This window comes from Cebus imitator, unplaced genomic scaffold (assembly GCF_001604975.1).
Source record: "Cebus imitator isolate Cc_AM_T3 unplaced genomic scaffold, Cebus_imitator-1.0 Scaffold674, whole genome shotgun sequence".
Lineage (NCBI taxonomy): Eukaryota > Metazoa > Chordata > Mammalia > Primates > Cebidae > Cebus > Cebus imitator.
In genome coordinates, this window is record NW_016107989.1 from 186,410 (window position 1) to 213,807 (window position 27,398).

Consider the following 27,398-nt stretch of genomic DNA (forward strand, 5'->3'; position numbering starts at 1 on the left):
CTCACTGTAGATCACACATCACATCTCTCCTGTGTTCATTAAGGTTGTGGACCTTGAGAAGCTTTAACGTCTTCACAGAGCTAACCCCTTCACGAGGCCTAGTACACTAGCCCTCATTGTATTCCTCGCTCTCTTCATCCTCTTCCTCTGGCTGCATTTAAACATGACAAGATTCTGTATCTTTTTGAAATAGGAAGTAGAGCTGTGTTTGTTAAAGGTACCGCCTTCCTTCTCTTTGTACAGACCTAACTTGTCACGTCGCCCAGCTGTTTCCTGCAGGCTGTGTGCATGGCCATTAGTATCCTGGTGGCCAGCCTCACAGGACAGTTTCATCTTGCCTCGTGGCTCCTGGACTCTTCCACAATGTTGTTCTGGAAGGTTCTCAGTCAAACACCCCTCCAGTTTCTTCCACTTACTAACATTCTCTTATTTCTGAGTCTTTCTACTTTACTTCCTAATTACAGATTATGGGTCCTATCATAAATCACTCACATCTTCAGATCCAATAAGCCACTTTGTTTTTAATGACACTTTCTTTGTTGTTATCATACCTTCTCAGTCATTTTTGTGTTATTACAAGAGGCCACTGGAGGTTACCTGGTAGCCCTTTCTGGCTTCTTTTACATCTTCCTGGGCAATCCTAGGAACTGTGATATATGAAATAGTGTCTCTGTGGTTCAGAGCCCTAAATGCGAGTTGAAAACTCACTGTGAGAAGGACTGCCTCTGTGTCCTGCTAACAGGCAAAACAAAAACAAAAATAAACAAACAAAACAGGAGCTTGACTTGAACCTTTGAAGTGGGTCAAACTGCAGTGACCACCATATTCTGGAAAACAGCTGAATTTCCCCAGCACTGCAACCCTGAACAGCGACCACTAGTGAACTATGGACTCATTTTCTAAGTCACACAGCTCTACCAATGATAATTCTCCAAAACAACTTGTGTAATCCCTCTGAGTTTCCTTTTGATTTTCTCTTAAAATCTCCTACCCGTCTCTTTCTCTTTGGAAGTCAACTTGTCTCCTGAACTATAATTCATAAGATTAAGACCCCAATGAACTCCTTGTCTTCTTACATTGCAGTTTGGTGTTTAACCTCTTCTTGGTTGACACTACCCAGTGAATTTACCCATTTATCTTCTTCAGAGCTTCTCTTCCTCTTCTTTTATAACACCAGCTACTCCTCCTTTGACCATTTCATAGATTCCACCATCTCATGAAGCACTCTTTCTTAAGATGTGTTAATTTCCCAACCACCCTGCCGAAAAGCAAACCCAGTTCTCTCTCCTCTGACACTAATAATAAGACACTGGCCTACGTGGTTTACTTGCTCCAACACTGAGATATTACCTCTCTGATCTCACCTCCTACCCGTCGCTGCCGTAGTTGCTAGGTTCCAGCCACACTCGTTGTTACTCCTTGTTATAGGTTGAATATCCTTCCCACTAAAAGATATATTGAAACCCTAACACCTGGGACCTGTGAATGTGACCTTGTTTGGATATCAGGTCTACATAGATGTAATAAAGTTAAGATCATGTTATTAGGATAGGTCCTAATCCAGTACAACATATGCCCTTATAAGAAGAGGAGAAGCGATACAGAAACACGCCTAGAGGAGAAGGCCACAGGAAGACAGAGGCAGAGAATACAGTGATGCATGCATAAAGCCAAAGAACGCTGAGGACTGGTGGCCACCAGCAGAAGCCAGGCAGAGGCAAGGAAGGATTCTGCCCCGAGTCTCAGAACAACCATGACCCTGCTCCGTCTCAATCTTGGACTTCCAGCCTCCAGCACTGTCAGAGAATAGGTTTCCATGGTTCCACATCTTTCAATTTGTGGTACTTGTTTTCCACAGCCCTTGGAAACAAACATACTCCTGGAGCATAAATGAGCACATACCTTAGAGATCTAGCTCTGAGGTTCACTCTCTGGCTGCCTTTGGGCTCTGTGCCAAGGCTACTTCACAGAGATCTTCTCAGAGATGCTTTGCTGACCACCCGCTACAGAATGGCAGCTGCCTCTCTCCCCCCACTCCTCCTCACTGTCCACCAACTTTACTGTGTTGTATTCCTCCACAGCCTGTATCACCATCTCACCCATGCTGGATGTATGCCTGTGTAGTCGTCCTTTTTCACATGGCTGACAAAGACATATCTGAGACTGGACAATTTATAAAGGAAAGAGGCTTAATTGACTCACAGTTCCACATGGCTGGGAGGCCTCACAATCATGGTGGAAGATGAAAGAAGAGCAAAAAGACATCTTACATGGTGGCCAACAAAGAGAGAATTTGTGCAGGGAAACTCCCATTTATAAAACCATCAAATCTCATGAGACTTACTTACTATCATAAGAATGGCACAAGAAAGACCCATCTTCATGATTCAATTACCTCCCACTGGATCCTTCCAATGACATATGGGAATTACGGGAGCTACAATTTGAGATTGGGGTGGGGACACGGCCAAACCATAGCAGCCTGTATGTGTTTATTATTGCTTCCCCCTACTCATGGGGGTCTATTTTGTTCACTGCTGGATTACTGATGTCAAAAACAGAGCCTGGAACTTTATAGCTGCTCAATGATTATCTGTTGAATATGAATTAGTTCCACTTTCATATATCAATAGATCAAGTAGCTGGGTCTATATGTTGTTATATGTTGTTTTATGTTGGCATGTGCAGGTGGCTCTTTAATTCTGACTTCCTAAAGAGCAGTAGTTGAATCTAGTTGTTAAAACAGCAGATTAGCACAGAGCCACGCACAACATGTGTTCAACTTCCTTTGCTGACAATAGCAGATCTCAAAATGTGGATGACAAGCAATACAAGTATTCTCTCTATAAAACTATGGAATGGGTTTTACATGTAACTGTTAGAGATTTCCTTATTTATGTTGCAACACATATTAAAAATAACTCACACTCCTTTGCCACCTGCTCTGTGCTGGCAGTCTATGTGTATTCTCTTTGCCGTGATATGGCGTCTCCATGTAGTTTCATAGTCTGGGACACTGAATCTCAGAAAGGTAAAGCAACCTGCTTAAGGTCACAGAACTAGAAAGTAGTACAGCAGCCAGTGTTCAAATGCAGGCAGCCTGGCTCCACAGCCCTTGCTATAAGCTCACTGGTATCCTCTCTACTGATATCAAATCAATGTAATACAGGCTTTTTTCCAAAAATGTGAAACAATTTATGATGAAAGAAAGAGAAGAAATGACTCAAAGGTAGTCAACTGAAAAGATGAATAGCATATTCACATGAACTATATGAGGTAGAAAGAACTAAGAATAAAATAGAAATTATGAAGCACTTTAGTAGACAGGAACAAGTCTCCATTTTTTTAACAATGAAATGTTCTAAATTTGTTGGAATAAAATAAAAGCTATAAGGGAGGGAAAAGGTATGCATATTTTATACACAAAAATCCATTTCTATGTTCTATTTTTAAAGAAAGCTAATCTGAATTTAGACAAATTATTAGTATAAATGACATAAATATATTGAAACTAGTCTAGACATACAGAAACACACACAAACAGACAACTGGAAATATGAGCCATCTTCCATCAATTCTAAGTGGGTATGCCTTAGGTTCTATTTTTCTGGCAAATTCTGATTTAAGACTCAGCAAAGCCATTACTGCAGGAGGCAGGCACTTTCCCTGACTCCGCAAGGCTGGGATGTAAGCATTTTATAAGGACTCTCGCCAGCTGTGGCTTCACCTCTTCATCATGCCTAACACATGGTATTAGAATGTCCTGTTAGCTGGGCGTGGTGGCTCATGCCTGTAATCCCAGCACTTTGGAAGGCCAAGGCTGGTGGATCACCTGAGGGTCAGGAATTTGTGTCCAGCCTGGCCAACATGATGAAACCCCGTCTCTACTAAAAACACAAAAATTAGGCAGGCATGGTGGTGAATGCCTGTAATCCTAGCTGCTTGGGAGGCTGAGGCAGAAGAATCACTTGAACCCAGGAGGCAGAGGTTGCAGTGAGCCAATAATGTGCCACTGCACTCTAGCTTGGGAGACAGAGGAGACTCTGTCTCAAAAAAAAAAAAAAAAAAAAGAATGCCCAGTTTCTTGCTGTGGCTTCACCTCTCCATCATGCCTAACACATGGTATTAGAATGCCCTGTTTACTTATTGTCTGTCCTGTAGGTTGTGGATTTTTTTTCCTGAGACAGTCTAACTCTGTCACCCAGGCTGGAGTACAGTGGCACGATCTCCATTCACTGCAGCCTTGTCCTCCCAGGCCTCAGCCTCCTGAGTAGCAGGGATTATAGGCAGGCACCACCATGCCCAGCTAATTTTTGTATTTTTTGTAGAGACAGGCTCTGGCTTTGTTGCTGATGCTAACCTTGAACTCCTGAGCTCAAGCATTCCTCCCACCTTAGCCTCCCAAAGTGCTTGGATTACAGGCATGAGCTACCATACCCAGCCAGATTCCTTAAAGATAGGATCTATATGTTATTGATATTTGGACCCTGCTACTAACACAAAGCAAACTATCAATACACTCTTTTTTGCTTTCCACTAGAACTGAAAATTTCATTAAGAACAAAAATGCTTTATAGCAGTTAGGATGATAAGGTAATTAGAAAGATTGTTGGGAGTTAGAAAAATAAAATCGATACTGATTTCTTAGAGCAAGACTTCTTAAATTGGGCCTGTGTAAGTTTACTATATAAGATCTTTCAACATCTCTTTAAACACCTCAGAAAGATAGCTGAAGCTACTTTCTGATATAACGAGAAATAATCAGGTCAAAACCTTAAAATACTTCTTTATGCTGGTCACCAGGTATTTCTATCAAAAATAAAGGAATACAAGTTAATCCTTCTCACATATAAAGTCATATAATAAAGTTTGAATTTTTGAAATAAGGCATGTTGTTTTAAAATGAGGTATGTTAATAAGGATGGTCCTATGTTTAAAAGAAAATACATTTTCAAATTATTTGAACATTTATAATTTTTGTTAGATTAACTTAAATTTTTTAAATTAATTGATTTATTAACTTAAAATAAAATATTTATCTGGGCATGGTGGCACACACCTATAATCCCACCTACTTGGGAGGTTAAGGCTGAGGAACACCTGTGCCCAGGAGTTCAAGGCTACAGTGTGCTATGATTGCAACCACTGCACTCCAGCCTTGCTGACAGAATGAGGCCTTGTCTCTAAAAATAAGTAAGTATATAGAAAGAAACATTTAAACATTAAAAAATAATCCCTATTTGCCACTTGATAAAGCGCAAACACTTTTAAATCACTAAGATACATATTGCCTTGAATGCAGACATGCAGTGTGTATATGTGTATATGTGTGTGCGTGTGTGTGTGTGTATATATATACTCTTTTTGTAAAACCGTTTGTATGTGAAAAGGGGGTGGCACCTGCATGCCGACTCTAGTTTGTGTATTGGAAAAAATGGGGAAAAATTCAGGTAGGATGAGCATAAATAAACTACAATCCTCAAAACCCATGAAATGCGTGACATCAATGAAATAATCATAATATTCTTAACTGAGGGGAGTTCCCAAAATGAATGAGGAAAGGACTTATAAAAAAATTCTCAAAAGTTAGGAACATTTAGATACCTCCTAAAAGATGCTTATGTTTCATATACTTGGGGAAGTTTCCATGTATAATAATTCCTGTATCTAAAAGTTTAATTTATGGTGATATTCCCAACAATCTAGGAAACAGTATAGTTGACAGACACAGGTCCAGCAGTACTGCCATCCATCCACACTAATCATGCCTGTGCCCTTAAAAGTGGGAAGACCCACCTCCATCTCAGATATTCATCATCCCATGAATATAGACCCCACAAACTTACTGTGTTTGCAGCAATCACCTGAACCCTCACTTTAATCCTTCTCCTTCTCCCATACTCTTTAATTTTTATTTACTGTTTTTCTTCTGCTCTTATCTCAATCTGGCCCTGACTATTGCCTATGTGACTACACCTCAGTTTTTAAACACTTGCTGATATACAAACTATTTAAGGCTAAATGTCTTATCCTGGATCAGAGAACTCAGTAGAATTTAAACTCTGCCTTAGTCACTGGAGATTGCTGAGCTAGACCCCAGCCAACCCTCCCTCCTCAGTTCCAGCTCACTGCTTGGAGGGTGATGTGGCTTGGTTCTGTGTCCCCACCCAAATCTCACTTTGAATTGTAAAATCCCCATGTGTCACAGGCAGGACCAGGTGGAGAGAATCTGATCATAGGGGTGGTTTCCCCCATGCTGTTCCTGTGATAATGAGTGAGTCTCATGAGATCTGAGCATCTGGCATTTCCCTTGCTTGTGTATATTCTCTCTCCTGTTACCCTGTGAAGAGGTGCCTTCCGCCATGATTGTAAGTTTCCTGAGGCCTCCGCAGCCCTGTGGAACTGTGAGTTAATTACACCTCTTTCCTTTATAAATTACCCAATCTTGGGTGTGTCTTCATAGCAGTGTGAGAATAAACTAATACAGTAAACTGGTACCAGGAGTTAGGTGCTGCTGTAAAGATGCCCAAGAATGTGGAAGCACCTTTGGAACTGGGTAATGGGTGGAGGTTGAACAGTTTGCAGGGCTCAAAAGAAGACAGGTAGATATGTGAAAGTTTGGAACTTCCTAGAGACTTGTTGAATGGTTTTGACCAAAATGCTGGTAGAGATATGGACAGTGAAGTCCAGGCTGAGGTGGTCTCAGATAGAAATGAGGAACATCTTGGGAACTGGAGCAAAGGTGACTCTTGCTATGCTTTAGCAAAGAGACTGGCAGCATTTTGCCCCTGCCTTAGAGATCTGTGGAACTTTGAAGTCGAGAAAGATAATTTAGGGTATGTGACATAAGAATATACTAAGCCGTCATTCAAGAGGAAGCAAAGAATAAAAGTTTGAAAAATGTTTGGCCTGATAATGTGATAGAAAAGGAAAACACATTTTCTGGGGAGAAATTCAAGCTCATTGCAGAAATTTGCATAAGTAACAAGAAGCCAAATGTTAATCACCAAGACAATGGGGAAAAAGTCTCCAGGGAATGTCACAGACCTTCACAGCATTCCCTCCCTGGAGGCCTAGAAGGGAAAAATCATTCTGTGTGCTCGGCCCAGGGTTTCCCTGCTCTGTGCAACATCAGGACATGGTGTCATGCATCCAGCTGCTTCAGCTCCAACCATGGCTAAAGGGGCCAAGATATAGCTCAGGCCATTGCTTCAGAGGTGTGAGTCCCAAGCCTTGGTGGCTTCCATGTTGTTTTGAGCACGTGGGTGCCAAAAAGTCAAGAACTGAGGTTAGATTTCATAGGATGTGTGGAAATGCCTGAATGTCCAGGCAGAGGTTTGTTGCAGGGGTGGAGCCTTTATGGAGAACCTCTGCTAGGGCAGCAAGGAAGGGAAATGTGGGGCTGGAGCCCCCACACGGAGTCCCTACTGGGGCACTGCCTAATGGGGCTGTGAGAAGAGAGTTACCATCCTTCAGAACCCAGAATGGTAGTTGCACTGAGAGCCTGAACCATGTGCCTGGAAAAGATGCAGACATTCAACGTCAGACTGTGAAAGCAGCTGGGAGGGGGGCTGCACTCTGTAGAGCCATGGGGCAGAGCTTCCTGAGGCCATGGGAGCCCATCTCTTGCATTAGCATGACCTGCAAGTGAGACATGGAGTCAAAGGAGATCATTTTGGAACTTTAAGGTTTAATCACTGCCCTACTGGATTTCAAGCTTGCATGGGGCCTCTAGCCCCGTGTTTTGGCCAACTCCTCCCACTTGGAATGGTTTTATTTACCCAATGCCCATACGCCCATTGTATCTTGAAAGGAACTAACTTGTGTTTGATTTTACAGGTACATAGGTAGAAGAGACTTGCCTTGTCTCAGATGAGACTTTGGACTTGGACTTTTGGGTTCATGATGAAATGAGTTAAGACTTTGGGGAACCATTGGGAAAGCATGATTGTGTTTTAAGATATGAGGACATGAGAGTTGGGGCGGGCCGGGGTGGAGTGATATGGTTTGGTTCTTTGTTCCCACCCAAATCTCATCTTGAATTGTAATAATCCCCAGATGTCAAGGGTGGGACCAGATGGAGGTAATTGGAACATGGAGGTGGTTTCCCCCATGCTGTTCTCAAGAGAGTGAGTGAGTTCTCATGACATCTGATGCTTTTTAAGTGTCTGCCATTTTCCCATGCTTGTACTCATTCTCTTTTCTGCCGCCCTGTGAAGAGGCACCTTCTGCTATGATTATAAATTTCTGAGGCTTCCCTAGCCATGCAGTACCGTGAGTCCATTAAACCTCTCTTCTTTATAAAAGACTCAGTCTTGGGTATTTCTTCATAGCAGAATGAGAATGGACTAATACAGAGGGGAACTGAGAAGATGTTCTTAAATCCAAGTTCACCAGGGCAGTAGGAAAAGTTAGGGATGAGGATTTTATCTGCTGACTTATGGAAGCAAATTCTCAACATTACACATGGAAGATCTGGTATCATTTTGAAAAAAAAAACTGATCTACTTGGCTTTATTACATGAAAACTGTACAAGCACAGGAATAAGGAACAAGAAAGGAAAGAAAGGCAGATTTATGACCCTCTACATATAGAAAACGTAGACCTGCCTTTCGTTCAATGGCCTACCCGTTGTGTGAGTAAAGTCAATACCAATAATGAAATGTAGACTGAAGGGCTAAATCAGTTCAATAAAATGCAATAGAAAGACTAGAGGACTGAGTAAATTTGGAAAGGCTAGTGCCTGCATGATTAGTATTTGGACAACAGGTAATTACCAAAATCAATGTCTGTGTATGAAAACACGACAGGCAGCCATCTGTCACAAAGGGAGAAGCAATTACTAATAGCTTGGTCTTGGAGTTAGGATGAGAGAACAAAATATATCTGTGTACAATCCTTGTTAGAGTTTGTGTGTGTGTGTGTGTGTGTGTGTGTGTGTGTGCGTATGTACACTGAATGGGAGAAAGAAAGGGAAACTCTGGGAGCTCACTCTGTGTTTTATTTAAGCCTTTTGCACTTCCCTTGTTCCTTTGGCTAACACTTGCTAACTTCAATCTCATTTTGCCAACTCAGGATCAGGGTGTGCACTCCGTCACACACCACCCTTCCCTTCCTTCTCATCCCAGCCTCCCAGGCCTCCTGGGAACATTGTCATGGGCCCTAACAGTGTTTGCAGCCTTTAGAAGGTAGCACGCAGGCTGCCATTGATAATGTGAACAGCTGCTAGGAGTGCCAGTTTGTGGGGGCCACCCCAAACAGTGAGATGTGATACAGGCAAACTTGAGGGCGCCCATAGCAAAATACCAAAAATAAACAGAAGCACGCATATATACACACACACACAGAGAAACAGGCACACACACAGACACAGACACATGTACACAAAGAGACACATGTATACACAGTGACACACAGAAATAAACATAAAATAAAACAGTAACTTTAGTGTCTTAACTGTTCCTGGCCAAAAAGAAGGTGGACGAATGCACATTTCACCACTAAGCAGTTTTCATTCTTTAAGTCATTTAATTCTTACAAAGACTCTATAGAGAAGGTATCGGCATCTTCATTTTAAACATTAGAAAAGAGGCCCCAGAGGATAATCAGGTAGTTCAAGGTGACTGAGGTGGTAAGCAGAGAAGCCAGCCTGGGAAGCTCATCCATCCGCCATGACCCATGTGCTGGTTGCCCCTTCATTGCAAGGCCTGTGTTCACCACAATGCACTAGGGGTCATTCTGATGTAGCCGCGAACAAGTCTACAGCTGCTGTCACTACAGCTTCTGTTCAGGTGTATCAGTGCCTATCGCCACTGATAGGCCCTAAGGCCGGCCCATGGATCACATTGACAGAGGCAGACCATGAGCTAAGACTTCCCTGGGCAACGAAGCCTGCACTACCTGGCCGGGTGACTCCTGTAATAGGGTCTGACTCCATCTCTTGATGTTTGACTTCTGATAGCTTTGAAGCCTTACCCTTGCCCCCTCTGCCCCACAGCTGGGCAACCTGATAAAACTCAGAGCTTATTGTTTGGTACCCACAGGAGTTTCCAACCATACAAGGCCCAATCTTCATGTGAGAACCCACTCCTACAACCGTAATAGCTCCATGCCAGTTTCCTTTCCAAAAGCTTTCAGAAGCAAATTTGGGACCTGTCTGGGAGCCACCGTGCTTGACCCAGAAGGCCTCACCGTGTGAGTGACACCTTTTCAGGCTTTCCTGGTGTGTAAGTGATGCCAGCAACCTTGGCATCAGAACAACCAAATTTTGGGTGGGAGTCCATCCCACTTCGGTGGGGCACAACATTCTTGAAGCATTCATTCTAACAGTGAAATGAAATACTTTCATGACCTTTGGAGAAACCCTCAAAGTTATAGTCTCCAAAAAAGAAAAAGTTATGGTCTTCAAAAAAAGATAACATATGATGATGGTATGTGACCCCCTGGTCAGGAATCTGTCCTCCATGTTTCATGGCCATTTTTTTCCCTATTACAAATAGAGAATGACTCGGTTAACAACTGTTTGGGACAGGAGTCACATAACTTTAATGAGTTTTTAGATCTTTTTAACAGTTGGCATTTTTTCACATTTAAAATTTTTTATAGATGGACAATATTTCTCTATAACTAAACTTTGGCACTGCTGACATTTGGGGCTGGGTGATTCTCTTTGAGGGGCTGCCCTGCACTTTCTGGGATGTTTTGCAGCATCCCCAATTTCTACTAGTGATACCCACAGCCACCTCCAGCTGTGACAACCAAAGATGTCTCTAGATATCAAATGTACCTTGGGACAAAATCACACCTGGTTGAGAACCACTGTTCTGTATTCATTCCACAAAGAATCAGGACTTTCTTGATAAGACTGAGCATGGACCATGTTCTTTGCAGGCCCAGGGGAAGAGAGGTGGAAAAAAACAAAAAGCCATGAAGCTATGTATATCCCAATGCAAGCAAGCAAAATCTATAATAAATTGCAATTACATCTTCAAATCTCTCCACTCTTACACTAATTTAGCCTCATCCCCAAAATTGCTTACATGCCATGAAGATGACTCATTATAGTTCATAAATCTTTTTTAAAAAATTGATAACTCAGTTTCTTACATGCAAATGCTTGGCCCTTGTCTAAAAAAGTCAGATTTTGCTACAGCAACCACTGTGATTTTTCAAAAATACCACACAGCAAAACATATGAATTTTGTGTATTCCAAAAACACAGAGCATGTTAACAGCTGTTTACGTGTTGGACATGGACCATAGTCTCCTTAATGGAACACATATCCACATTTAATCCACTACTCCTTTGTAAATAGTGCCAAACACTTGGTTGTAACACAAAGCCAATTTAGTGCCTACAGTCCTTATCCTATCAATGAGTTCTGCAGGAAGGATAGGTCATAGCTTATACTGACTGCAATAATTGTACTGTGATTTGAGAAGAGAACAAATGATTCCTAGCATATCTTTAGGATTTAGGGGCAGAAGAAACTCCCAAAGACAGAATCCGGAAGAGAAAGACAAAAAGACAAATCATATTCCAAGGATGGCATCTGACAATCCAGCCTCTATTGATAACTAGCATACACCACTGGCCCTCTGTTCTTGGTATTCAAATACTAAAAAAGGAAGAATGCATAAACAGGCATGCTAATTAATTAGATGAAACGTTATGTCTTAGTCATACATATAGATCTAAATTTTAAAAGTGTAACTTCAGTTCTCCTAGTTCTTTTCCCTGTCAACATTAAAAAGATCTAAGTGCTTATGATCTGGCACCATTGATTTCAGAATCCAAGGAGCACTTGCCTCGGCTTTAATTTTGTTGTCTCCAAAGCAGAGGTGTTGCAAGTAGGCTGCCGCATTAGACTGGACGGAGGGAAACTGGTGTTGCAACATCTGAATCACTTCCGGCAGTTCCGGGTCTCTCCATCCAAATTCTCTGAACAAAAGAAGGTGGGAGAACATGAGAGAGAAATCCTACCACACCGTTAACATGGTTAGCTCATGTATGAAATTTCTTAAGAGTTTATAAGAAAACATTTCACAAATGACTGTTCTGGTTTTCTTACACACAGATCCACGTAAGAGGATTTGGAAGAGATTTCCTTGAGTGAATAGATTTCAAGTGCATACATGTGTACACTACACATATTGATTATATAGATTACATATACAGATCAATCTATCAACTGAAGTTACATGTTAATAAAGATTATGAAAAAATAACCTAATATAGCATATGATTTTAATATATACATTTCCATTTGGGCTTAAGTGAATTATTCCTTTATTTATTTATAACTTTTTTTTTAGAGACAGGGTCTTACTGTGTCACCCAGGCTGGAGTGCAGTGGTGTAATTATAGCTCACTGCAGCCTGAAACTCCTGGGCTCAAGTGATCCTCCCACTTCAGCCTCCCAAATAGCTGGGATTACAGGCGTGTGTCACCACGACCATCTTAAATGGATCATATATAGAGGTCATATCTATTTTAGCATATTGTTTCAACAGTCTGATTCAGGTATAGCATTTAGAGAAATTATCAGACAAGAGAAAACAGAATTGGATGAGTCCAATCCAAAACGTTGTGATAGCATCCAATGTTGATATTACTGTTTTTAGCACTGTTGTTATTTTCATAATCTCTTCTTTAAAAATAGACAGATGCCCTACATGATTCTCTGGGAATAAAAGTATCATAACATGATGACTTTATAAAAGGAAATTATTTATTTAAAAAGTTAGGCTTATTTGCAAAATGTTAATACATTTCATGCACTGCACATATTTTTTTTCCCCTGTCTCCTCCTTTTTACATCTGAGCTACTCTAAGAAGCTGGTTGTCATCTTAAGCAATATGCTCTAAAATATTTAAGTCCATTTTAAAACAGTATCTTGATTGTACTGTCATACAAAGAAATGTTATTTTATTAAATCTCTGCTCAGCCGGTTAGACATGCTGCTAACAGGACCAACTGTATGAATTCTATCCCTGCAGCCGGGAACCAATTTTTAACAGAGAAATAAAATAGGAACTGCAAGACCACAGGTAAAAACTTGACCCCACAAGCCACCAAAGGGCACTATTTATCCAAAGGATAGGCAGGAAGAGGAATGAGCCAGTTTTGCAGCCACCTCTATTCCTCATGAAACAACTCAAAAGCATAGATCCTGTTGATGCCAGGTCGATGCTGTCATCTGGGAAGAGGAGACATGAAAAATGGGACAGAGAAGGAACAGACAAAGGTTAAAAGTGTCCTCAGAGATTCTAACCTCTTCTCTTTATCTTTCCTTTATCACAACTGGTAGAGATTGTCAAGCAAACCTTGAAACATGTTGGTGTTTCCTTTATAGCAAGTGAATACAATATGAAATAGAATACCTCTTGAAGTGGCTTAGTTTTTATTGGAAGGATAAGGCGTTCTATTTAATGTGCATTATGCATTTTATAAATTTACATACAATCAGACAGCTCTCTCTCTCTATATAAATATATATGCATACTCAGAAAGACATACAGTGTAATAATATATTTGCAAAGAAACCTACTTAAGTGATTGCTGATAACGAACGAACTATTCAATCCTTCTTGGCTAAGTGATCACAGTAGCAAACAATCATAGAATTAAAAATGTAAAGCCTGTTTTTCTTTTAAAGTTAATTTCCTTTTGTTTCATTATTCTAAACCATGCCTGCAACGCTAAGATAGCACAGTCCTTTTAATAAGAGTAGCCTTTTAGAATTATATTCTTTAGGCAAATTGAACCAAAATCTACTAAATACCTGTAAATTAAAATTAGAAGTGTAGAGACAGCGGATGGGTAAGATGAATTCAGGTAAGCCTATGCTTTCTGAAAGCAATTAGTAAAGAATTCCTTTCCATCTATTTTATTAACTAGTCAGTAATTGCTCTATTAGGTGATGGCTTACAAGGCATATGCCAGATGCATCTTTTGAGCAAGAACTCTAGGAACAGACTTAGGGGCTCTTGGCACACATGCATACACCTGTGCACACGCACTTGCACACACACTGCCCAAACAGACAGGAAGGATGAACATTCCAAAGAGTCATGAGTGCAGAAGGGATCTACGTCCCTCACACTAGGTCAAAGGAAAGGCTGTTGCCAGCTTTGCCCTGTCCCCAACCCCCAAACCTCTGGAATCCCAAGCATCCCTTCCATTCCCACTTCTGCTCTCTCAGACCTTGTACCTCACCTTCACTCTGCTGACCTGCAAATTTCCTCCCACCTCTTAAACACCACTCTTCCCACTTGAGGCATTTAAACACACAGACATGCTCACGTGATCATGCCACTTTAGCTCCACACCCCTCAGTGGCTCCCACTGTCCTTGAGAGTTTAAGATACTCCCATGACCTTGGAGGCCTTGCTGGGCTTGCCCACTCCTGCCTCGCAGGCTCCTGCCTGGCCCTGGCCTGCCCCTGTTCTTGTCCTCCTGTCACCTGGCCTGCTTGGCCCAGTGGCTTCTCACTCAAACTCGGGGCCTTAGGCTCTTTATGACTTCCTCGGGGAATCCCTCCCCAACTCGTATCCACGCGGTGCCCAGTGGAGGATGACACAGTCATGCTGTGGACATGAGGTGACCATCTCTTGCTTTACTCTGCTAGGCTCTGAGGCCAGGGCCGCGACTCTCTTGGTCATCTTTGTCAGCTGGCTCCTACAGGTCTCCCTGACACCAAACGGAGTCCACATAAATGTGTTTTGAAAGAATGAAGGTGCGAAGGAGTGAAGAAAGGGTTTGGACTGGGACAGTGTTCCCACAGTTCTACTGGTGACTCTCAGAAGAGCAAGAGTCATTTCTAGAGTAACCACCCAACACACACACACACACACACACACACACACACACAGCACAGCACACACACCCCCAACACACACACACACATACAACACACACCCAGTACACATACACACACCAAATTCACACACACTCCTAACACACACATCCCCAACACACATCCCTAACACACATACCCAACACATACCTCCAACATGCACATACCCAACACACACACATACACACAACACACATACCAAATACACATACACACACCCAACACACACACCCAACACACACTTATCCAACACACACACTCAACATACACACCCCCAACACATGCACACACACAAAATACACACACCCAACACACAGATACACACATACCCAAAACGCTCATACACACCCCATATACACTCAACACCCAACACACACAGACACACAAGAGGAGACATTCTCCATGCTGCTAACCTGAGCAGCCTTCTCTGTGTATCTATTACGTTTCCCAACTCCATGGCTTAGATGCTCCGGTGGCTTTCCACTCTGCTTAGACAACCACCTATGAGGATGATGTTAGGGTACAACATTTATGGGGCAACTTGGGGGCACAGTGGAAGCAGATGAAGGAGAAAAAGCCCAGATCACAAAGCCAGACAAGATTGGAGGGTGAATGTAATTTAGTGTTCAAATCCCCAGGCCTTAAACCAGCTTCTCAGAAATTGTGCTGGAGTTGATTGTCTCCAGGCAGTTGACTTCTGGTTTATTCTAATTGGCGGTCCCTTGGGACTCAGTCACTGCAGCAGTTGCCCTCTAAGAAAAGACTAATCTTTTCAAGTGTTCTCTTCAATTTCACAAAATAGATGCTAAAAGAGCACCCTCCAGCAGAGAGTCTGGGGGAATGATTTATCTCCAAGGCTCTTCTTCTATAACAGTTTTGTTTCGCTTAGATGAGATTCAGTTTGGTTTTCGTTTTGCTGATCATGGAGATATACCCAAGAGAAATAGTGGCAGGCCTGGAGAAAATAGTCTGTTCAAACCATTTTGGCCAGAATTCAGTGTCTAGTATGGTTTCTTCACATAAGGTCTTAATCCTTAAGGACAAAGAAAATCTTGCAAGATGAAAGAATTCTGGAACAAACAAATACCAGAGGAGGGAACAGCACCTGCAAAGGTGTGGTGTCACAGGAGGGGTTATTTGGGAAAGGTGAGCCACTGTGAGGCACGGCTGTGAATGGGATGGGGGCCCCCGGTGGGGGGGCTGCTTGGCAACAGTGGGAGTTGGAACAGGGGATGGAATACAAGTTTGAGATGAGATCATGAAAGACCTTTCATTCAAATACAAAAAAATCTGGACCTGGTCTGTGGATAGTATTGTGAAAAAGAAAGGGAATAAGATTCGTTCAGAATTACACAACAGTCAGAATAATCATCTCCAGTAACAACGTTAGCACATACTAAAAGTCAGTGGCCAAGGTTCTCTGGTCACACTCTTTAATTATCTAAACCTTAAGGAACACTGTGTGGCTTATTTTCATTTTACAGAAGAGGCAACATAAGGTGTTACTGAACTGAAGAGTTGGAGCTGCAATAAAATGCTAGTTGTCGCCTCTTGAATCCATAAATGTAGCTATAAAACTACGTTGCCTGCTGTAATCATTCTCTTGAAATAATGTCTAAAACGGTGACTTTTTTAAGAAGTAATAATGTCTGCAACAGTGTCCCTCTGAGGACATTTGGCAATGCCTGAAGACAGTTTTGGTTGTCACCCCCTGGAAGGCGCCGCTGGCATCCAGTGAACAGAGGCCAGGGAAGCAGCCAACCTTATGCAGTGCACAGGACAGTCCCCACAACAAAGAAGAATTATCGGTCCCCAAATGCCACCAGAGCCTGAGTTGAGAAGCTCTGGTCTCAACATGCACTGTTTGATCAGTTTTGTTGAGCAAGCATGTTGTAAATCTTTCCCTCCTTGACTGTTGTACTAGAATCAGGATTTGGCATCAGAATAACTGTCAAGGAGTTCAGAATGTGAACATCTGGGCTCTCTTCCTTTTATCCCACAAATACAGGACAGTCCTTTAGACCTTGCTGGCCTTGGTTTTCACGGATCAAAATATAAAGAATAATACTACCTATTTTACAGCATTTCTCTTAAAATGCCAACGTAAGATAATATATATGAAAGTGCTTGATAAAGTACTAAGAGCTAGATATTTTCTAGTAATTTTTACTATAAGACATACAAAGGATTATTCCTCCTTAAAATCTATGTAATACCACTTAAGGTTTTATAAACCTTATAACCTTTCCCTGGTATGTATTCATTTAGACATTATGCTTACTTGAAAAACTCCAAGTGTAAAGGGAGACACTGCTTTAGTTGGTAGTAAAATTACCCTTTCAAAACAGTTTCCTTTCTTCCTAACCCCTCTTCGGAGGCCGTGTGCTAGAGTGGGCAATGTCTTTGGATGCAACCAGACCTGGTTCGAATCCTGCTCCACTGTTAACTGTCTCTGCAGCCTTGGCTTGGGTCTGAGCCTTGCTGGCTGGCAGGGAGGCGCTCACTGTGTAAATGAGCATTGAGTCCATCTGTCCCACTGAGATAATAATTTCTACCTGAGAGTATTATTGGGATGATTAGAAATACTATATGTGAGCCTCTTAGAGCAGCAGTTGGCACCTAGCACGGGCCCTCTAGAAATGTCAGGTATTGTAAAGAACTAAGAAGAGGAGAAATAAGAACCCTCTACAATCTCCCAAAGAAGCCAAACTCTCATTTGTGACTGGGCTTCACTTTAGAAATGCTAATGGAACTGGAGATATGCAAATGTAACCTTTTCCTTATTAAAACTTGTCACATGGTCCCACAATATTGTGACTAAATCCTCACTCTTACATGGACTATCTGAGTTGTTAAAACCACAGTGCTCAGCACAGAGCTAAACAGCAACGGTTTGCTACCATGCTCAACAGTTCATGATGACGTTCAACTGTTCATGACTATGTTCTCCTGGTATCAAAATAAAAAAGTTGATGCATCATCACAGTATCTTACCAAAATTCCCCAGTGACAAGGGTCCCAGGACAACCAGCATCCTTGCAATTCCAAAATAGTTTCAGCAAAGCTTTACGGTGGTGGTTGTAGCTCACTTTGATTGCTATCTAAACTATTTCCATTGAGGGCAGGGTTGTGTGGACATTATTAAAATGTATGATAATTTTAATCCTTTAGAAATTCTGAACTCAAAAAGTTTTAAAGACCATACCAATTTTGACTTCCATATTTAGAGTCATGAGGAAGTAGAGGATTTTGTTTTTCATTTGGTCTTGATGATATAGTCGGAAGTGTGCAGGGGTGATGGTTATAAGAAAGTTAGATAGATTCTTTAAAGAACAAAACAGAGACATTTACATTCTTGTTGACCAAAGAGAATATACCCAACAATAAACATATAAAGGTATTAATATCTTAATCTTCATTCCTGCATAGTTTTTAACTAAAAACAAAAAGCTGCCCTATACAATTTTTAGTTTTCATTTTTGAGGTAGTCTCACTCTGTTGCCCAGGCTGGAGTGCAGTGGCACAATCTCAGCTCACTGCCGCCTCTGCCTCCGCCTCCCGGGTTCAAGCGATTCCCCTGCCTCAACCGCCCAAGTAGCTGGGATTACAGGCGCTCGCCACCACACCTGGCTAATTTTTGTATTTTCAGTAGAGATGGGGTTTCGCCATATTGGCCAGGCTGGTCTTGAACTCCTGACCTCAAATGATCCACCCATCTCGGCCTCCCAAAGTGCTGATGACAGGCATGAGCCACTGTGCCCGGCCTGCCCTATATAATTCATCACATTTTATTTTTCATATAAACAGTAGCATGAAAATTATGACTAGTGCTGGAAATCAAGCTCAATGGTTATACCATTCTTAAGAAAGAAATGGCTTTCTCCAGGATTTATATGCAAGAAAAATTAATTCCCCAAACTGTATCATAAACATTAATCCTCTCAACCATGATTTCTGGTCCTGGCCTCATGAATGGAGCAGCCACAGATCTCTCTGGAGAGGTGCTCAAGCTTCCCCAGTGAAAAGGGGAACTAGAAGGTGCTCTGGGACAACCCAACCAGCAGTTCCTCCCTCCAAACAGATAATTCCCTTCTCATATGAAATTTCTCATATTAATTTTAACTACATTTTCACAAAAGATTGAGGCAACTGAGACAGACCACATATGAGATAAGATGATAAAACAGAAATGAAAAAAAAAGCAAACAGAAGAGAGAGAATTCAAATGTTATAAACACAGGGTCACCTTTCGTGCCTGATTTGCTTCAGATTTGATTATTTCCTTACAAGTAGCCCTGACAACAGGAGAGAAATGAACAGAGGAGAGAAGGGGCTATTCCTCTTTGTTCATTGAAAGGACAGAATCCCCACTGGGAAATTAGCGGGTAGGGATCTGAGGCCTTTTCTACCTGCCCCTATATTTGTGATAAGAGTCCGGTTAGGACACTGGGGGAGGCTGAATAGTGGCCCTCAACGTTATCCAGGTCCTAGTCCCTAGAACCTGCTAATGCTGCCTTCTATGGCCAAATGGACTTTGCAGATGTGAGTCAGTATCCTGAGATGGAAAATTATCCTCAGTTATCCTGTGGGCCCTAAATGCCATCATAAGTGTCGTCAGGAGGCAGAGGGAGACTGGACAAAGAAGAGGGCAATGTAATACTGATGCACGGGGCCATGCTGCTGTGTTGGGCATGGAGGGGGGGGCCACGAGCCAAGGGGTGCAAGGAATGTAGCTCTACAAGCTGGAAAAGGCCAGGACAGTTTCCCCTAGAACCTCTAATGGGAGCCTGGCCATACAGACACCTTGACTGCGACACAATGAACTTGGTGTTGGACTTCTGTCATCCAGAATGATGCAAGAATAAATGTCTGTTGTTTTAAGCCACCAGTTTTGTGTTAATCTGTGTTAGCAGCAGCAGGAGTCTAATATAGAAGCCCATCTGACCCCAGGACATGGCCCTTTTAACCCTGTAAAGAGAACACCCCACCAAGGCAAGAAGGTGAGAGAGGCCAAGAAGTACCACCTCTGATTCCAATCCAAAGAGTCTTCAATGTGTCTTTGATTATGAGGCTGACTCTTCCATTGATAAGCTCTGACTTCCTGACCACCTCTCGTTCATCTAAGAGTTGTAAATGCAACTTCCCTGAGCTTCAGCTTATTTCAGTAGGGCTCAGTAGCTTTCACCTCTTGCCATATTCCTGTAGGCTGCCTGCCTGTTTGCTTTGTCTAAGGATTCCATCAGGAACCCTCTCACTCCTCCAGTCAATATTGAATGGCCACCATGTGTCTGTCCGGTGGAATACACTGTTGAATGGAGCAAAGGTTCCTATTCTTGGGAGCTGACTTTCAATTGGTCACTGGTCATTAAAATTATTAAAAGAGCAGAATGTATTATTTGTCAGATAGTGATACATACGTAGGGGGTTGAACAGTGTCTCCCAAAATTCATGTCCACCTGGAACCTTAGAACTTGATCTTACTTGGAAATATGGTCTTTGCACATGTAATTGAGGTAAGGATGGAAATGAGATCATACTGGATTGGGATGGCCCCTGTCAAAAGAGAGTGTCCTCATAAAAGACAGAAGACATGGACACAGAGAGAGGCAATGAGAAGATGACAGCAGAGGCTGGAGTGACGTGGCCACAAGCCCAGGGACGCCGAGGATTCCGGCACCACCAGAAGTGAGAAGGGAGCCAGGACCCTCCCTCAGCGCCTCTGGAGAGACGCTATGCTGCTGACGCATGATTTTGTTCTTCAGGCCTCCTGAATGCTGGCAGAATTAATTTCTTTTGTTTTAGGCCACCCAATTGGTGGTGCCTTGTTATGGCCACCACCAGGAAACTCATACAGTTGGGATGGGAAAATAAAACCAAGTAGAGACAGGGCCATGACAGTCTGTATGTCTGTAGGTAAGTGATGTGGGGGGTAAGGGTAGTTATTATAAATACAGAGGGCAGGCTAGACTGCTCTGAGAAGGTGACACTGGAGCTGAGTGGAGGGAACATTCCAGAACAGGAAAATGAGAGTAACAAGTCCCTGAGCCAGGAGTGTGCCTGGCATGGCAGACAAGAGGGAAGATGGTCAGGGGGTGAAGTAAAGTGAGTCCCAGGTCCTGCTGGGAGACCAACAGGGGCCCTGATGTGTCTGCTGTCGCAGGCCTCTGGCTTCTGCTCTAAGAGAGGAAAGCTTCTGGAACGCTGGGATCTGACTCACATTCTTAAAGGATCACTTTGATGGTGGCTGCCTGGATCCATGCATGTTGAACTCACAAATTGCAGGCCTAAAATAATGCATTTCTTGTGTATCAATGATACCTGGATGAAGCTGAGTTCTGGAAAAGGCCCCTGCTGGATGCTGGGTTGAGAACAGATTCTGAGGGGCAGGGTGGGGTGGGAGCAAAGAGCAGTAGGGGCAGCAGTGGCCCCAGCGGGGACAGGGGGTGCTGAAAAGTGCTGGCAGTCTGGGTGTCCTTTGAAGGCAGAGCCTGCAGGAATTCCTAGAGGGTGCATGATTGTGAGAAAAGAAGGAGGCCCTCTGTGAGCCCCTCTGAGAAGCCCACTCCTCTCTTCCCACCCACAGCACTGGGGACCTGAGCCCACCGCACAGGTTAGTCAGGCAACGCTACCTTGTGGGGATTGGGATCTCTTGTTTCAGAACTAGGAGGAACTATTTCAACTAGCAAGTTTTCTAATGGCTGGTAAATTGAAGAGAGAAAAACAGTAAAATGATGAGAAAATGGGGTATCTCTGAACTGTTATGGGTTCTAAGTGCCTTACGTTAATCTTAGTCAAGCAATGGGCTGCTTCTCTGGATTCAATTTATTAGAAGTTGGGGGTGAGGAATAATGTAAAATGATTAGCCCCAATTTGTGCTATTATTTATATTTAATTACATGTAGCTTAAATATTAACAAATTTCTGCTTCTCTATAGAATATTTAGGTCCTTTCGAAGACATAAGTATTCTCAAAGACCATTAGATTACAGTGGATATCATCAATTACATCATAATACCTATGCAATACCCAATTAACTTTAAAACAGTAATTTATTCATCCATTAATGCAACTAGGCTTTTTCAAATAAAATATGCTCCAAAATGAAAAACTAACCTCAAACATATAAGAATTTAGTTGCCCTGGAAATTCTAACAGGTTCTGTCTGGTGATAACAGACCAAGGAAAAAAGTACAAATTCGTCTCCATAAGCTCAACCTTGTAAAGCATGATGACTTTACAGGAAATGTTTATGTTCATCACTATATATCTATTTTAAAATTAACAGACCATGATGTTTCTTAGAAAATCACCTTGACCTGTGAACCTGGAGAAGAAATAAGACAGAAGGGATTTGATGTGCAAGATACTCGGATTAGAAGTGTACGATTTAAGAACATTTGAGCAGTGGTTTTTACTTTGTTGATATCAGGATAAGATCAGAATTTTGCCTCAGGATTAGATTAGAATTTGAGAAAACCACAAAGGCCTTGGTCACCCTCAAAATGTTTTATTATACATACATATATATACCACATATATGTGTGCATGTGTGCACATGTGTATGTGTGCAGATATACGTGTATAATAGTGTGTAGATATTATGTATGTATAATACATATTACAGTATGTGTACATATACATACATTTAATGTATATATATACATATATATCATGTATTACATATATTCAAGGAAACTTGATATATAAACTTAAAATATACTGTGTATAAACCATAGGACTAGAGCACATTTTCTTATAAACTAGGTAACCATACCATTTGACAGTTGTCACTGAAAAAAATACAAATGGTGCACTTAATGAATCTCTTTATGAAAACTTCTTAACTTCTGATAGAAGCCACGATGATACAGGTAGATGCATTCTAACTACAAGAACACTGCCTCTTGAGATTCCACTCTAAGCTCTGTGCTTTTGGAAGTGAGAACCTGTCCCAGAGGCACCTCTCACACTGTCTTTATAATGTGAATCATGAACATATACTTTTGGGGCTGACGGTTTACCAGAGTCTAGTCTTGATTAGAACATAATTTAACAACATCCAGTTTTGATTTTTGTCTTCATCGCCTCATCTTAGTTCTTCAAAGAATGCCAACTTAATTTATCTCAGATAATATTGAGCAGAGATACTTCTCTAAAGAAAATCTTAATAGGATCTAACAAAATGTGGTCTAATTTGGTCTAATATTTGGTCACTCTGGTCTCCATAGCTCTCAGCCTCTAGTACCAAACACTGGTTCCTGCCCTTAGATTATATGGGCAACACACTGGGAGCAGAATTGTCTACCAGAAAAGGCCTCTTATCTAAGAAGGAAGAGGGTACTCCTTGTTCTTGTTTTATGGGTTCATTTCCTGATGGACATAGGTCATGTGGCATGGCATTCAGGAAGAGTGAACTTCAGAAACAAGCTGCTAGCCATGTCACTGCCATCCAACCGGGGACATCAGGATCACACCTGTGGCTGAACCAAGTTGGGCTTATTGCTTACAATAAGAAAGGACTCACACCACGGGGAACCATGGGACATTTTGGTAAGAGGCTGTTGAACAGGCTGACAAGATTTGACTTGTGTTGGGTGTGGTGGGGAAGATTCAAAGGAGCAAGGCTTTGTTCTAGATTAGGTGCTACTAGCATGTAGGGGACATTCCATGACTTAGCATCTTGAGGAATCTTATCTAGAAGGGGAAAATAACAAAGTAGTGCTCAACCTGTGATTGGCTAAGAATAAGCAGTCATTCATATCAGCCAGGCTACTGTGAGTTGTGTGGTCATTTTTGTGGTTTGAGGGGCTATGGTATTTTGCATCCATATTTGCCATTCATATTCACAGTTGACACTTCAGTATAGTTTTTGAGAAATGACTTCACGGATTACATTACATTGTTTTAACCCGAAATCCATTAGGAATGGAAGGAAAGCTTTTGAGTGTTGTTCTTTAGCTGCTAGAATAAAACAAAAACAAAAAAACCCCAAAAATCTAAAGCCATTTAATTAGATTTACAGTTATTAGTGTCCATGTTAAAAAAACAACCAAAATACACTCATCATCGTGTATTGCTTCACTTTGTCCTTAAAGAAATTTTAAAGAACTTATGAATATTTGGCATAGTCTTACTATGAGGATAAAAAGGCTACAGTGTCTGAGTGTCCATTCATAATTATTTCTCATTACTAGACATTAAAAGCAAAGCAATTCCATAGGCATTTTCTTTAATCATATTTCACAGTACTTTTGCTATAAAACTATTCACTTACCTTCATTCCCACAGTCTGCATTTCTTTAAATATAAAATGTGGAGAATATTTTCACCCTTCAGTTTGAATAAAATAACCAACAATGGACCATGGGTGAAAGGGATGCGGAAAGGACCAACTACAGGTCATTGTCTTGGGATGATTCTGTATCTGTACAACTGAATAGATAAGCAAGTTTTGTTTTCAAGTGCAATCATAATAAAAATAATATTGACTTCGAGATGATGATACCCAATTACTTTTCACTTCTGTCCATTGATTAAGTCTTAGGCTAGCTTTTTTCTTACCTCTGTGTCTACCCAATTCTAAGTAGAATGTGTGTAATTATTTGAAAATTGAAAGTTTGCAGTGAATTTGAAAGATGTTATCTTCTATTGCTCCCATAAATCTCTATAATTTTAATTTTTTTTAGAGATGGGATCTTGCTCTGTTTCCCAGGCTGGAGTGCAGTGGTGTGCTCATAGCTCACTGTAGCCTTGAACTCCTGGGCTCAAGTGGCCCTCCTGTCTCAGCCTCCTAAGTAGCTAGTACTACAGGCATGCACCAACACACTCAGCTAGTTTTTCAAGTTCTGTACAGACAGGGTATTGCTACGTTGCTCAGGTTGGTCTCCAATTCCTGGGCTCAAGTGATCCTTCCTCTCAGCCTCCCAAAGTGCTTGGATTACAGGCGTGAGCTACCGCACCCAGCCCATAGACCTTTATAATTTAAAATGAGGTAGACGAGTACACAGGATATGGAAGAGATTTGACTACAGCATAAAGATTAAGTGGCAGAGAAACACAGTTTTGTTTATGCAAATAATAAATGCACATGCTACACCTATGATCTTTTTTTTTACTAATTAAGAATGATGGTTTATTAAGCATTTTTTAAGTTCTATTTCCATGTCAGCAAAGTGAAGCCACTAGGAAAAAAGAAAAGAACTTGAGTCTTTAAGAATATTGGTTTATTATTTAAGTGTTGTACAGATTTATTTTTTATAAATCAAATCTATTTTCTTTGTGAGAAGTGACTGGATACAATAATTGGCTGGAGTGTTTTGTCTGCTTGACTTTATAGAACTTGAGCTTCCCGAACTTTATTGGTTCACAAACCTCTTCAAATTTCACAGGATGCCCTCCTGGGCCAAAATAAATGTGTAACAGTTCCATTTATTAAGTCCTTAGGCCTGAACAACTTAAGAATTATCTACATCCTGGCTGAGCGCAGTGGCTCACATCTGTAATCCCAGCACTTTATGGGGGCTGAGATGGGCAGATCACAAGGTCAGGAGATTGAGACCATTCTGGACAACATGGTGAAACCCCGTCTTTACTAAAATACAAAAAATTAGCTGCGTATGGTGGTGCATGCTGTAGTCCCAGGTACTTGGGAGGCGGAGGCAGGGGAATTGCTTGAACCCAGGAGGCAGAGGTTGCAGTGGGCAGAGATTGCGCCACTGCACTCCAGCCAGGCAACAGAACAAGACTTCGTCTCAAAAAAAAAAAGAATTATCTACATCCTAACATATCAGTGCTTTGGAGCACACTTATCAAAATGGAAGCAGACAATGCCATCTTCACATCCTCTCCTATGCTGATTTTCACTAGTACTTGTTTGTATCAGAAAAACCTCCGAAAACTGAAGTATAAAAAGTGATGACATCATCAAAAGGAATGTGGTACGACTGGATTTTGAAACTGAACTAACAGAGCTCATGTTTCAACCTGTTTTCAAGATACTGTATTTATGTTGAAGATTTAAACTATCCCTTGGAATCCCCTGAGTTTCCTGCATCACCCTAGGACACCTTGGGCACATAGTTTGGGAATAGAGCAAATGAATGTTCCTTACGACAGCTATGACCTAACCGTTAACGAAAAACTTTAGCAAAATGATCAATTACTGGGGGAAGGGCAAATTATATGTGTATAAATAGGAAATTCGTCTTGTAAAGTTTATACTCAGAATTTCAATTAAGTGACATAGTAGCTAAGAAAAATAAACAAACACTTGTCATTTGAGAAAACAGGTTTTCACTCATTTCTAAAAATTTGCTGATGTAAATGTTTTGAAATGTATCATTTTATGACTTTGAAAGTCCTAAATCACAACAGTCATTAACAGCTCTTTACATATCTAAAAATACTTACTATAAGTTTATCAGCATTTAGAATTGCTTTATCTTTCTTTACATTAGCAAGAGTATAGTTCAATGAAACATGCAGTGTTCATGACAAAAACACCATTTTAGTGGCAGCAGCGTTACTGAAAATGCTTTATTATATTCAGCTTGTTCTTCACTGCATCAAATTGCTCTTAATGTCTTCAATCTTGTACTTGAACTTAAGGGACCTCCTTCATACCCATCTGTTGCCCTTTCTCCAGATCCTTTGTTGGGCTGGTATGGACTTAGATTGCAGAATGAGAAATCACATGAGAGCACGAGAGCCAGCGAAAGCAAACAAATTCAGTGATGTGAAAAGTGCTGTCAGGTCAGTGTAACAAGCAGCTCTTTCTAGATTTTCCGGCACTGCTGTGATCAGGAACTGGGGGGAGGCAATAGCTACCCTATGTCTATAGACAACCACAGATTTAATAATCAGATTATCTCCTGTACATAACATTACTCTAATGTAACATTACTCATAACATTACTCATAACAGTAAGCACTGGCATACGTTCATTTCTTACAAGTAGAAGTCAATCTAACGCAAGCTCGCATTTACGGCATGTTCTGTGTTGCTAAGAACTGCTCTTATTCCTTTCCCACTTAGTGTTCACCACATTCCTATCAGGATGCTGCCATAAATATTCCATTTTATAGATGTAGCATCTGCAGTACTGACAGCTTCAGCCACTTGCTTGGAGTCTCAGAGATGAACAGGTGATGGAGGCAGAATTAACCACAGACACGCTCTCTTCAGAGCCCACAGTCTTACCCAGGTGGCTCACTGTCTCATCAAATACTTTTGGTTACTATTTTTATAAGCTGCTGCAAGTTGGGTGCCAAAATAAATGTGTACCCCTCAGTAATTTCATTAGGATAACAGAAAATTCATCTAATGTAGGACTAACACCGGGTTCCTTATGGATCTTTCAATTCTAATTGCCTTCTCCCCTCTAAATCAAGAGTTGTGTAATTTAAATAATAGCAGTATTTCACACAAAGATATTTTATGTTGCTGACTTTTATAATGCAATGAACTGTTTGCAAATAAATATCTCTGCTATGCTTTCCCCATTTAGAATCTCAGGCAACCTTGGCCTAAGTTTATTC

At 41.4% G+C, this 27,398-nt stretch overlaps 1 protein-coding gene across 1 annotated transcript in view; it reads right to left on the bottom strand.

The window, feature by feature from the left end:
* LOC108295990 (catenin delta-2) overlaps positions 1 to 27,398 on the bottom strand; it is a 688,803-nt gene that overhangs the window by 173,971 nt on the left and 487,434 nt on the right. Inside the window, exon 9 of the mRNA XM_017518360.2 lies at positions 11,810 to 11,942. Within this exon, the coding sequence (XP_017373849.2) occupies positions 11,810 to 11,942 (133 nt within the window). The remainder of the gene's footprint in view (positions 1 to 11,809; positions 11,943 to 27,398) is intronic.